The sequence below is a fragment of the Erigeron canadensis genome, chromosome 1 (assembly GCF_010389155.1).
Source record: "Erigeron canadensis isolate Cc75 chromosome 1, C_canadensis_v1, whole genome shotgun sequence".
In the NCBI taxonomy this organism is placed as follows: domain Eukaryota; kingdom Viridiplantae; phylum Streptophyta; class Magnoliopsida; order Asterales; family Asteraceae; genus Erigeron; species Erigeron canadensis.
In genome coordinates this window covers 4,923,004-4,935,407 of record NC_057761.1, presented here as the reverse complement: position 1 = coordinate 4,935,407, position 12,404 = coordinate 4,923,004, and the positions used below count along the sequence as shown (strand labels likewise).

Here is a 12,404-nt window from a genome sequence, read left to right as displayed (position 1 = left end):
AAAGTCTTCATCTAGTCCAGCAGCAAACGGCTGCTGGTAAAGACATCTAAAATCTGTTGATCCCTGATGCTTTGGGAAAAAGCATAATAAAAGTAATAGGGTGCTGAAAGTCCCTATCTAGTCTAGCAGCAAAGGCTGCTGGTAAAGACATCTAAAATCCGTTGATCCCTGATGCTTTGGGAAAAAGCATAATAAAAGTAATAGGGTGCTAAAAGTCCCTACCTAGTCCAGTAGCAAACGGCTGCTGGTAAAGACTTCTAAAATCCGTTGATGGCTGACAATTTGCCAAAATTTGTTTAATGCTCATCAGCATCCACCATTTCTTTCTTTATGGTGCTGATTAAAACTTGGTAACCATCCCTTTTAATAAAATAAACTCTTTAGTGGATACCTCAATTTATCTGAGTGTATTCCACTACGTATTTTGTTAATATTTCATTATATATATATCTCAAACGGTTACCTCGATTTTCTCCCAAATGGGCAACTTGTACACTGTACGCGCCGTATGAACTCGAGTACAGTTGAAATCGTGGTTCATATAGTCACATCATACTTCACTCATACGTACATATAATCAGTGTCTCACAATTTAATATAATTTTTTTATGCCACGTATGAAAGAGAGTACATGTGACGACTCACTTTTTGCAGTCATGGGACCCATATCCATGCCATATATATGCAAATCTCTTCCTCTTCACCTTCTTTTACGTTCATTTCTTTCTCTCTAAGCTTCCAAAATCTCTCATATTCTCTCAAATTTCTAAATTTCTCTCAAATCTTTCAGATTCTCTTAAAACATTCATCCTCTAATCTTCTTTCATCTCCACTCTAATCTAACATGGCTTCTTCATCTGCTCCTGAACAACAAAATCTCTCATATCTCAACTCCAAAATCTATGATAATGAAGGCATTAATCCTTCTAATCAAGTGTCTTTCCAAGCTTCTAAGTTGGTTATCAAGGCCAATAACTATCTGGGATCTGAAGAGATCCCATCAAAAATCAAAGGTTACTTCTCCATGCTCGACTTCATAATGGGATGTCCAGTTAGGAGGGCTATTTATAGCGATCCTAAAGAAATAACTGTCCACCTCCTAAGGGAGTTCTGGTGGACATGTGATTACAAAGTTGCAAGTAGCACCATTACTGGTACCGTCATGAAAGGGACGCGTACTATATCTATCTCAGTGGATTTACTGAGACAAGTTCTTCGTCTTCCCAATCAAACTGAAGAACGACCATTTGTTGGACTTGTAGAAACAAATGTTTGGAAGGAATGGCTGCTGTCCATTGGGTACGGATCTAACACAGTTCCACCCACACCTGTTCATAGCAATCCACAAAAGAAGTTCTTGCCTGGGGTGTGGAGGTTGTTGTTTACTCATGTCATTCAATGTCTTGGTGGAAATAGTGGCTCATTTGATCAAGCCACTGCTGCTCAAATGCAGATGATCTATGCACTGGCAAATGGTCGAAATATAGACTTTGCCAGTGTCATTTTTGAAGACCTAAAGGGAAAGGTCACTATAAGGAACAGGTCAAGCTCTGTACCATTTTCCAGATTTCTATCGCTGATCTTCAAGCATGAGCTGAAGGGAGAATATCTTCCTGAAGGTGCTCACTATCTTCTCTCTCCAAGGGTTGCGAGCTCTGTATATAAAACTCCTGCTTGCGACCCTGAGCAATTCGAATCCAAGTATGATGTGCTCACTCCTGAGGCAGGTACTTTATTCTGTATATCCTGAAATTTATAAACCTAACCCTGTTGGAGCTGGTATGCTGATAATCCCCCTAGCAGCCTCCAAAGCTCCCAAGAAAGCCAAAACAATTGTATCTTCTTCCACTTCACCTCCTGCTGCTGTCCTAAAACAGCAGCAGCGAGTATCAAAGGGCAAAACTACTGAGGCTAAGAAGTCCTCACTGCCCAAGGACAATAGAGACCCAGCCAAACCATCAGCAGCCTCAAAAAAGGCTGCTGACGAGAAAAAGGGTAACCAAAAGCAGCCACCTCAAACTTCTGTAGGCGAGGTTGGTGAAGATCAAGGGCCACCCCAGCCCATTAGAGTTGAGTCTACTGAACAAACTATTCCCTCTTCTTCTCAACCCTCTGAGTCGTTGTCAGCAGCCATACCACAGGTGTTGCTAGAGACAACAAAGTCTACGGCCGATGATGCTTTGGTGGAACAACACACTGAAGCTGAGGCACCCGGTTCCCCTACCCCTTTAAATTTTGCTATTGAAGAAAGGATAGAGGCTGGCAGTGAAAATCTTGAGGATGATGTATATGTTGAAGGAGATGTTAGTATTGAAGGTAATGATGATGATGAGGAAAGCGATTTTGAGCTGGGTGAGTCTGTTGCTGATGAATTCCAGCTGGATTCCTCCAACCAGGCTGATGAAATTGAAGCAAGTGATATGGAGGTTGATGAAGAGGTTGTTGTTGTTGATGTAAATGCAGCAGCCATCATTGAAAGTGATGAAGAAGTTGCTGATGATGATAATGCAGCAGCTAATATTGAAGAAACTAAGGTGCTGACTCTTTCTGCCAGACCTCAAACTCCACCCTTGCAACCAGTGAACACTATGCTCTCTCTTGGCATGCCCTCTTCCTTTCAAAGTGTTCCTGGCTGTTCTTCTGCTGCCAAGCCTGTCGATTCTCAAACTGCTAAAGAGTTGGGTATCTCTTACTCCACTAACTCTTCTGACAGGCTGGCCAGGGTGGAACACCAATTAAATGATCTCACCAAGGCTGCCACACTCGTTGTTCAACTTAAAAGTCATGAAGATGACAGATTGGTGAAGATCTTGGAGAGCTGGTACAACAAGCAGAATGAAAACACTGCCAGCATCGAGACACTTAAGGAAAAATCTGTTTCTATGGCTGCTGATCAAGAGAAGTTGCGCACTTATACAAATGTTATCAAAAAGGATCAGCAGGCTATTCGAGGGTTCTCACGATCACTGTGCAAGATTGGAACTGATGTACAGTTCTCAGCAAAGAAAGCATCCAACAGCAGTGAATCGGTTGCTGCTGAAGCGAAAAGGGTTGCTGACCTGGTTTCTCCTCTTATCTCCCAGCTTGAATGCAACACCAAGGCCATAAATGCCTTGAAAACTCAAGTGGTCAGTCTTCCTCCTCACGTCTCTTTCACTGAGGAAGATCGTAAGCGCCAAATGCATCTGGAACAAGAAGTTGGGGACATAAAGAAGATGTTGTCCCAACTTCTTCAGCAGCAGACAGCTCCAACAGCAACTGTGGAGGTAGTTATTAATGATACTACCTCCAAGGGGGAGAAAGTTGATGTTGCTGTGATGGCACTTGTCAGCGAAGCTGTGAACAAAGCGGTAAATGATATATATGAAGCTTCTGCTGACAAGGTTGCATGTGAAGAAAACACTGTTGCAGCCACTGAAAAACAAGATGAACTGGCAATAGTGGTTGCTAGTGAGGACAAAGTAAACACTCCCCCTGCTGATGTTGAGGGGGAGACAAGAATTGATGCTGAAGTTCCCCATGTTGGTGCTGAGGGGGAGACTGAGGAAAATGTTAATGCTGAAGGGGAGCAGCAGATTGTTGTCAAATCTCCCCAGCTTGAAACTTCTGGAGCTGAGCAGTTGGAACCAAAGACCATGAAGGTTGTATGGGAAGCTGGGTTCGCTCAGGAAATGGCTCAAGAAAGATCTCGTGAGATGTTGCCAATCTTTCATAGATGATATCTGCCAAATGCTGAAATCACTCCAATGACTGATAGTCAAAGGAAACAGCTAACGGAGTCTGAATTATTCAAAGAACCTCAAGCTGCTGCCACCTCGTTCTCTGCTGAATCTCTAACCATCCAATCCCCAGCAGGTCATCAACATCAAATGATTGACATATTGGTCTTGACTGCTGAGGGTAAAACTCAAGAAGAAGCCATCAAGGAGCTGGACAGAATTAAAGAAAACCAAGAAAATGAAAAGAAAAACTTGGAATTCATAAGACAGCTGCCACTCCTTGAAAAAGACCAGTTGGATGCTGAGCAAAGAATGATTCTACAAATAGGTGGTGCTGAAGCTCTCTACAAGCATAAATATGATGAAGTAGAGAAGCAGCTGAGTGAAAAGAGAGCTAAGTTTCGAAAAGGCTAAATGGTTGAAGCATATGAATGACAGGAGGCGGCCCCAAAGAATAGTGGTAGTTGAAGCCTTTCGTGCTGACATGGGCTTAAAGACAAATCTGAAGATTTTAAGGGAAGGTGCTGATAAGCCTGTCAGGTATGAAGGTGTCAAGGCAACTACACTAAGTGCCTTGGAATGGGCTGAAGTGTATATGCTAATAAAGGACAAAAAGGCTCCCAACTATGACAATTGAAAAACATGTTGAGGGAGTACTTTGAAAAGGCAAAAGGTTTTGAAACAAAGTTCAGGTGTGATTTGCCTATGCTGAGGCTAGTATTTGGAGCTCCAGCAGCTACCTCAATGACTGTTGGCAAGAAAACAAGAAAAAGAAAAAAAATGCATCAAACCTTGCCTACAGCTCTCCTCCTCTAGCTGGTGATGCTACATTGAATCTTCGATTGCCCCCAGAAGCACATTCGAAGAAGGAAGAATATTGGAGTCCCCTGCTGGCATATTCTTCCAAAACTTCCAAAATGATCAACTCTTCTTCAGGTTGGCAGAAATTGAAAAAGCGTCGACTGGTTTTCTGATTAGCATTAGAAGAAGGTTTGCTAAGATGTCAAGTGCTAGATCAGTCATCAGCAAGATAGATGAAGAGTTATTGAAGCCAGCAAGAAAAGAAGATCTAGTACTAAGGATTGCCAAGCAAGAAGATGCTTGGGAGATAGAAGCTGCCAATCTTTAGATGTCTTAATTTGTAAAAGCTTTATGCTTCAGCTTGTAGTTCTCTTTGATGATATAAAAGACATCTTTCCTTCATATTACATTCTTCTTACTTACTCAGCAAGTCTCTTCAGCGAATAGGGGGAGATTGTTGAGTCTTGGATTCGCTGATTAGACTTACTCGCTGACATGTATAGTCAACAAGTCTTCAGCGAGTCCAGTGACTCTCTTCAGCGGGATGTATGCTGACCAAATGTTCGTTATGGCGGGAAGTATTCAAACCATATGAAGACAAGAGTCACATGGTGGTTTTTCCAACTGTAACATGCCTTACTTGGTAAAGGTACAGTTTAGGACCAAAACTTGGGTCTTCTCTCTCATACCCATTTTGGAAAAGAAGACAAAGGCTCTTACTTGGAAGTACAAGGAGACAATGGAATGTCGACAACCACCATCTATCACAATCAAAGAAAGGCTGTGTTGCCCTAATTCTTCCTCTATATAAAGCAACACAGCCGCATTGTATCAAGTGTGTTAGTCACCTTAAAAGTGTGTGTCACTTGTAATTGTTCAAGTTTTTAGTGTGTCTGGACTTAGCAATTACCTTTGTTCTTTTGTATTCTTGTAAGTCAAGTGTGTAAGACCAACCATGTATTCATCGTTTAATCAATGATACATATGATTATACTTGCATTGATTTATTACAATTGAACTTGCTGTTGTTCTTGTTATTTATCTTCTTATTTACTTTCTTATCTAATTTAAATATAACATAAGTTGTGCATTCGTGGATTATCACAGTTAACGTTAAAAAAAAATACTTTAAAGGTCAAGCTAAGACACTGAAAATGAGACGGAAAAAATAATTTATTTTTAGATTTGTATATGAAAGATAAAGAAAGATAATATTCACATATGACGATGATACCGGTCATGTAGCTAGTTACCGGGTTTCATATTGAAGGCGAGAGTTCGAATTCAGGTTTCGATCCAAAACTGAATGTGTGGGAGCTAGGACTTCAGTGATTTTCGTTTGGATGCTACTCAACTTTAAATGTAACATGATAATTAAGATAACTAATTATCGTCTAAGAGCACCTTTAGCTTAATTTGAATGATGGGGTCATTTTTTAATTTAAAGTTGTTAAAAAAAAAAATAATAATATTGGGTTGTTCTATAAAAAATAGTCATTAGTTATACTATATTATATCATAAAAGTTATGGATGAGCTTTAGAATTTAAATTCTCTATATGACAACCCTCTCAATATTAACTCTCAATATTAACATTCATATTGATTATTATTATCATAATTTTGCATGCACTCGATCTATAACTAAACCGACCAGTAGGCATAAAATATATTTTGCACACCCCGGCCGGATGCTGCTTTTCTATAGGATGGTACGTATTCGTTTCACATTTTGACTTTGTAGGTAATTTGATACCTTACGTACCAACTCATCTCTAGATTTATGGATTCCAAATTAATGACAGTATCTTCTAATTAGCGTATCTTCGCTACGTACCTTAAAGATCCTCAAGGATATGATTCAATTTGTTGATATCAAAAATATCTACAGATTTTTCATTACGAAATTAATTCTGTTCCACACAAATTACCGATCGTTGAAATTGAGTGAGTCAAATATGAGGTATACAAGTAGACTTTTAACTTTGTACGTAGTTTCATACCTTCCGTACCCACTTGTTCCTTTTTATCATCTAATATATATTCCAAAAGATGTTATCTTTTATATTCTTAATTAGAGCATCGCTACCTTAAAGATCCTTAAGGATATGATTCAGCTTCTTGATCAAAAATATCTCCACATATTCATTACAAATTTGTGATCCTTAATTAACCGATCGTTGAAATGAGATATTAATTAAGCAAAGAGCCGGCCTACTGATTATAACATTAATTGAAGATCAAGTAATATGTTATATCAAAGTTAACCAGCAAGCAAGACTGATATGTACATACTTACATACATATATATATATATATGCGAGAAATGTTCACGTATGAACATGGATACTATCAAGTATAACGTACATGATCTGTTTGTGAACCAATTTGCTCAGATATACATTCACGTATAAACATTAAATTATAATTTAGAAGTATCATTGTTCTTTCAATTCAAATGGTTCTCACTTCTCCACATACACCTTTTCATATATATATATATGTATATATATAGACTCTCACAAGTTAAGACTTTGGAAGCGTAGGCGGATCATGATTTAGAAAAGTTACCAAAAACCGCATATCAATTATTTCTTCTTCTAGCCGGCCATTTGAAAATAAAGGGTTATTTATTACTGTCCATTGAAGTGTCATGAAGCAGTTGCTGTAATAGACGATCATCGTAGTACTCAAGTACAATTACTTGTTTGTCTTTTCCGACGGATGAAGAACCTCCTGAAGAAGGCGAATAAGACTTTGATGAAGGCTTGTACGAAGGGGGTTCGGGGAGTTTAGACAAGTACTCAGCTGGAAAATTGAGGGTGGCAAGATGACCTCGAAGGTTGAAAGCCGCTTGATCATAAGCACGAGCCGCATCCTCAGCTGTGTCAAATGTACCAAGCCATATTCTCTGCCCGTTTTTATTTGGGTCGCGAATCTCAGCTGCATATTTACCCCATGGCCGCCTTCGGACACCTCGGTATCGAGCCTCTAGTTGGCCTTCATCATCATACATGGTTTTTCCCTTAAAAGAACCACCACCTTCCATATATAGTCTATTATTAATTATAATGTATTTTATCGTGTGTGTGTATATATTTGGTGTTTCTTACTTATTGTTTTAATTTCTCAATGATTAGTTTGATGTGATTTTATAGGGGGTTAAAAATAAAGCTTTAATTTCAAAATGTGAAGGTGGGGTTTAATTTGACTATATATGATCTCCACGTGCCTAGAGAATTTAGCTAGGAAGTTTCGACCAAATCTATGTTCAATAAAAGCAACTTTTTTATGGTTAATATGATTCTATTCTTTAGAATAAGTGTTTAGAGAACCAACTAAGATTTGCGGCTTTGGTCAAAAGATCTTAAAACTTGAAAGAAAAAAAAAATTAATCAACAACTTACATTAGTCATTAACAAAGTCTATCATATTTGGATTTTAAACTAGTCATAGAGGTAATTCGGAACCAACGGTCTTCAAATTTTATTATTTTTTATTAAATTCATGATTAAAGTTAAAGCATAGATGGATGATCTCAATTCTCAAAGACCAAGAAAACACTTCGGAAATATTCTCAACATTCGAGCAACATATATAGTCAAATTCAGATTTGAAGATTGTGAACGACAAAAAATTCACAATTAGCGAGAATGTTATGACCGATAGTTTTAGCGTGAATTGACAATCTGTATTGTAAAGGGGGTTAAATGTAAATTTTTAGCATTAGTCTATCTTGCTTTTGAAATCTTATTCTGTCTACTAGCTAGTTTTCTTCTCCAAATCTTCACAACATCATTATCACATAGACAAATACAACACTTTTTCATACAGAAGCTTAACTGACATTGATTTATTTGAAATTAGATCACCAGTTGTACGTATATCAGCACGTCTGTACGTAACTACGTATACATATTAGCATTATGATAAATGTATTAGACTTATACCCGTGTCAAATGTGTATGATCGATAATGAATTAAAGTTGTCTATTAATTAACTTTAGATGTGCATCATATCAAAAGTTATTTGTTTGCCTTAAAAAGTTGTATCATTCTGTTAATTAAACAGCGTAATGTCAAAATTATAGATCATTGTTTTAAAACATATTTGCACTAGTTAAATCACTTATAGTTATATATGAAATATATATATATATATATATTTGATGTGATTTTTAAAGCCGAAGAAACGATGTATAAAATCCCCATGGTTAATTATGAGTTTCGGCTGTCTTCATATTCATATATATAAGTGTCCGAGTAATCTTAATCCAAGTCAGAGTACAAAATGGCCGGTTACTTTGAAATATTAACAAAATTATTTTATAATCATTTATTATTTACTAGCACATGATATGTGCAATGCAACGACGGTTGCAGTATAGTGGTGACAAAGTCAAATTATTTAGCTAGCAGGTTGATGTAAATTTAATTTTGGTAAACATGGCGTTGTAAATATTTAAAACTTAAGGGTAAATTGATAAAATAGGAGTTTAAGATGGAAATGAAAATCAACTTTAGTCATTTCCATTTGAGACATTTTAATATGGGATGAATAATTTTCATATATATAATAGAGTAGAAGTACATATAGACAGTCGACTCTTACGAGTCATGAGTCGATTTAGATCGAAAATGAGGCGAGTCGTTGTGTGACTTTTATTTCTTCTGACTCTTACGAGTCACAGTGTGAATTTGAAACGAATCACTACGAGTCACAAATTTTTTAATTGTTGAGTCACACGTTTATTCGAGTCACTAGTCAAAAATAAGGTTTTCGAGTCAAGTCAAAGATTACGATTCAACAATTATGCATATAGATATATGCATATATTTAAGTGTCACATTAATAGCAACGACGGATCTAGCTAGTTTATAATGAGCAGAACAATGGCGCTTTCGATGGCTCAAAAATTGTGTATAGATAATTTCCTTTGGTTCAATATCACTCGAATTATTAAGGCAATTTTTTTTTACCTCAATGTTGGAATAATTTTCTGAATTCGTCTTTATTTATAAGTATAAATATGTACTACTTAAATACATGATGATAATGATTAAGTTGGGACTACAAAAGTTAATATTTAGAGATTGGATGATTTTTAACGTTAAATATTCAACAAATAATAACCTTTAGCTAGTTTGATGAGTTTTCATTTCAGTATCGCCAAGCTACATATGTTTAAACCATATTGAGATATGCTTGTGATCGAATAAACTTTTGCGAAGTATCCAGCATGCAACCGTGATCATATCCTTTGAGTTGCCGATGATATATGTATATTTAATTTCAAGTTTGACCAAAATGGCAAATATCTTGATTATCTAATCGAACAATTGTTTTATTTTATAAATGCATCTAGAAAATGGAATCATATTAACCCTAAAAAAGTTGCTCGATCTTATTGAACATAGATTTGGTCGAAACTTCCTATCTAAATTCCTTTAATTAGCCCGTGGAGATAGTCAAATTAATTAAACGGCACCTTTACATTAAGAATTAAAGCTTTTCAAGTTTCAACCCCCTATAAAATCACATCAAATTCATTGAGAAATCAACAAACAAGTAACAAACAACAAAATATATAAATATAATTGAATATATATATATACGAGATTTAATAGAGTATATTATACATGGAAGGCCGTGGTGGTTCTTTTAAGGGAAAAACCATGCAAGATGGGAATGAAGGCCAACTTGAGGCTCGATACCGAGGTGTTCGGAGGAGGCCATGGGGAAAATATGCAGCTGAGATCCGTGATCCAAATAAAAACGGGCAGAGAATATGGCTTGGTACATTTGATACAGCTGAGGATGCGGCTCGTGCTTACGATCAAGCGGCTTTCAACCTTCGAGGTCATCTTGCCACCCTCAATTTTCCAGCTGAGTACTTGTCAAAACTCCCCGAACCGCCTTCGTACAAGCCTTCATCAAAGTCTTATTCGTCTTCTTCGGGAGGTTCTTCATCCGTCGGAAAAGACAAGCAAGTAATTGTACTTGAGTACTATGATGATCGTCTATTACAGCAGCTGCTTCATGACACTTCAATGGAGAAAAATAACTAATATAGAATTATATATATGTGTGTTGTTTTTGATAACTTTTCTTGTTTTTCTATATCATTTTCGGCCTAATTAAGCTTTCCTATGTCGGGATTGGGTACAGTTGTTGTTGTTGTATCCTCGACCTAATTAAGCTTCACAAATGTTAACTTTAATAAACAAACTTACTTGCTACTTGATTTTCAGTGTGTTTGGTAGCTAGCTAGCTAGCTGGTTCTTAGCGTATTAAACATTTCGACCAGCTCGCTGTTTTGTTGAATCTGTATGTATCTTTCATCGATCAGGAAGCTGAATCGTATCCTTGAGGATCTCTAATTAAGGTACGGAATAAAAAGGAATTAATTCTTCATTCAGAATCTATCAGACGTACGAAGAAAATTAAACAAGTGTCAGAGGCGGATCTAGGAATTTGTCTAAGTGGGGCATAAAAAACTTACTAGCTTGATGGCGGATGAGCGACATAACGGCTATTAAACAACGGCAAAAAGCTGTCAAACTGTAACCCAATAGCCTCAAACCAACCACGAAATTGTGCACATTAACAACAATGATAAAATATAATTACAACAGCATAAACAACAGCTAAATATCAGTTTGCAATAACAGAAATCAGCCTACAAAAAAACTATAAACAGCAGCTAAAAAACAGTTTAAATGACAGCAGCAGAATTCAGCAAAAAACAACATAGATACAGCAGCTAAATAACAGTTAAAAAACAGCTTTAAACAGAAAATTACCAGCAAATAACAGCAGCAAAATAAAAGTTAAAAAAACAGCTTTAAACAGAAAAATTCCAGCAAATAACAACAGCAAAGACAAGCAATTCAGCAGCATAAATCCTGTTTAAAAAAACAGCATAAAAGGCGGATATAATACAGAAAAGAAATAGCAGACAGAACCGTAAAAATTAGCACTTAAACAACCAAAACTAACATCAAAACAACCATTGTAAACTTCATTAAACCATGAGAACCAAGTTAAGTTCCTACAAGTTGCCTCTACGCTTTCCTAACTTGTGGAAGCGGGTCATTACATCTTCAATTTTAACACTATCAAGTATGGCCAGGGGGTTGACATGGTCCTCGAATCCAATATCGTCTCCTTATCTCGTCTCTTTGGTTAGGATTATATTTCAAAATTCTTGGTCTCTCGGAGGGATCCCAAGGAAGATTATTCATATCATCTACTATAATAGGCGTTGAGAAAGTAGAGCGAGGTCTTTCTATATTAGGGTTATTTCTCCTTAAAGATTCTTCATCGGTATTACTACAAGACGGTTCTTTACTTTTAAAATATCTTTCCATATATCTAGCAAATAAAAAGAAATAAATTATGTATGTATTGTACAAATACACAATCTGTTTGCTTTATTTTATTAACTAATACAAAGAAAATCAACAATTTACAAACAAGGCAACAACTAATAATGCTTTTAATATATCAACAACTTTAATAATCTATTCGGACTATATATTCATATTTTGGTACTAACTAATAGAAAAAAATCAATAATTTAGATTTCTAGGGTTTACAAAATTATGAGTTAAGTTAGAATTTCCACTTACCTTCACCTTGTTCAGAAAATCAGAAGCAAAATTCAATACTTGAGTACATGATTGAAGGAAGAAGAAGAGGTTAAAGAAGGAGATCAGTGATCACCACGAGCGCTGTTTGTTTTAGTTTATTACTACTGAGTTTTGTTTTTTTCTTTTCCACGTACGCACAATCAGTTTTTAGTATGGGGATTTTTATTTGTTGGGCTGAGTAAGGGGCATTGCAACTTTTGGGCTGGGACACACTTAAAGAACTTGGGCTAAT

The 12,404-nt window shown here is 36.6% G+C and overlaps 2 protein-coding genes across 2 annotated transcripts; one reads left to right on the top strand and one right to left on the bottom strand.

The window, feature by feature from the left end:
- Positions 1-7,130: 7,130 nt before the first annotated feature.
- LOC122580935 (ethylene-responsive transcription factor ERF098-like) lies at positions 7,131-7,568 on the bottom strand. The gene has a single exon (XM_043753430.1). The coding sequence runs from the start codon at positions 7,566-7,568 to the stop codon at positions 7,146-7,148; it is 423 nt and encodes a 140-aa protein (XP_043609365.1). The 3' UTR covers positions 7,131-7,145.
- Positions 7,569-10,159: 2,591 nt separating this feature from the next.
- Positions 10,160-10,588, top strand: LOC122584361 (ethylene-responsive transcription factor ERF098-like). Its single transcript, XM_043756705.1, has one exon. It carries the CDS (start codon positions 10,160-10,162, stop codon positions 10,586-10,588), a length of 429 nt encoding a protein of 142 aa, XP_043612640.1.
- The last annotated feature ends 1,816 nt before the right edge of the window (positions 10,589-12,404 follow it).

What these genes read in the sequence shown, in the direction of transcription:
- LOC122584361 (XM_043756705.1), top strand. Translation starts at nt 10,160, where the DNA reads ATGGAAGGCCGTGGTGGTTCTTTTAAGGGAAAAACCATGCAAGATGGG.
- LOC122580935 (XM_043753430.1), bottom strand. Translation starts at nt 7,568, where the DNA reads ATGGAAGGTGGTGGTTCTTTTAAGGGAAAAACCATGTATGATGATGAA.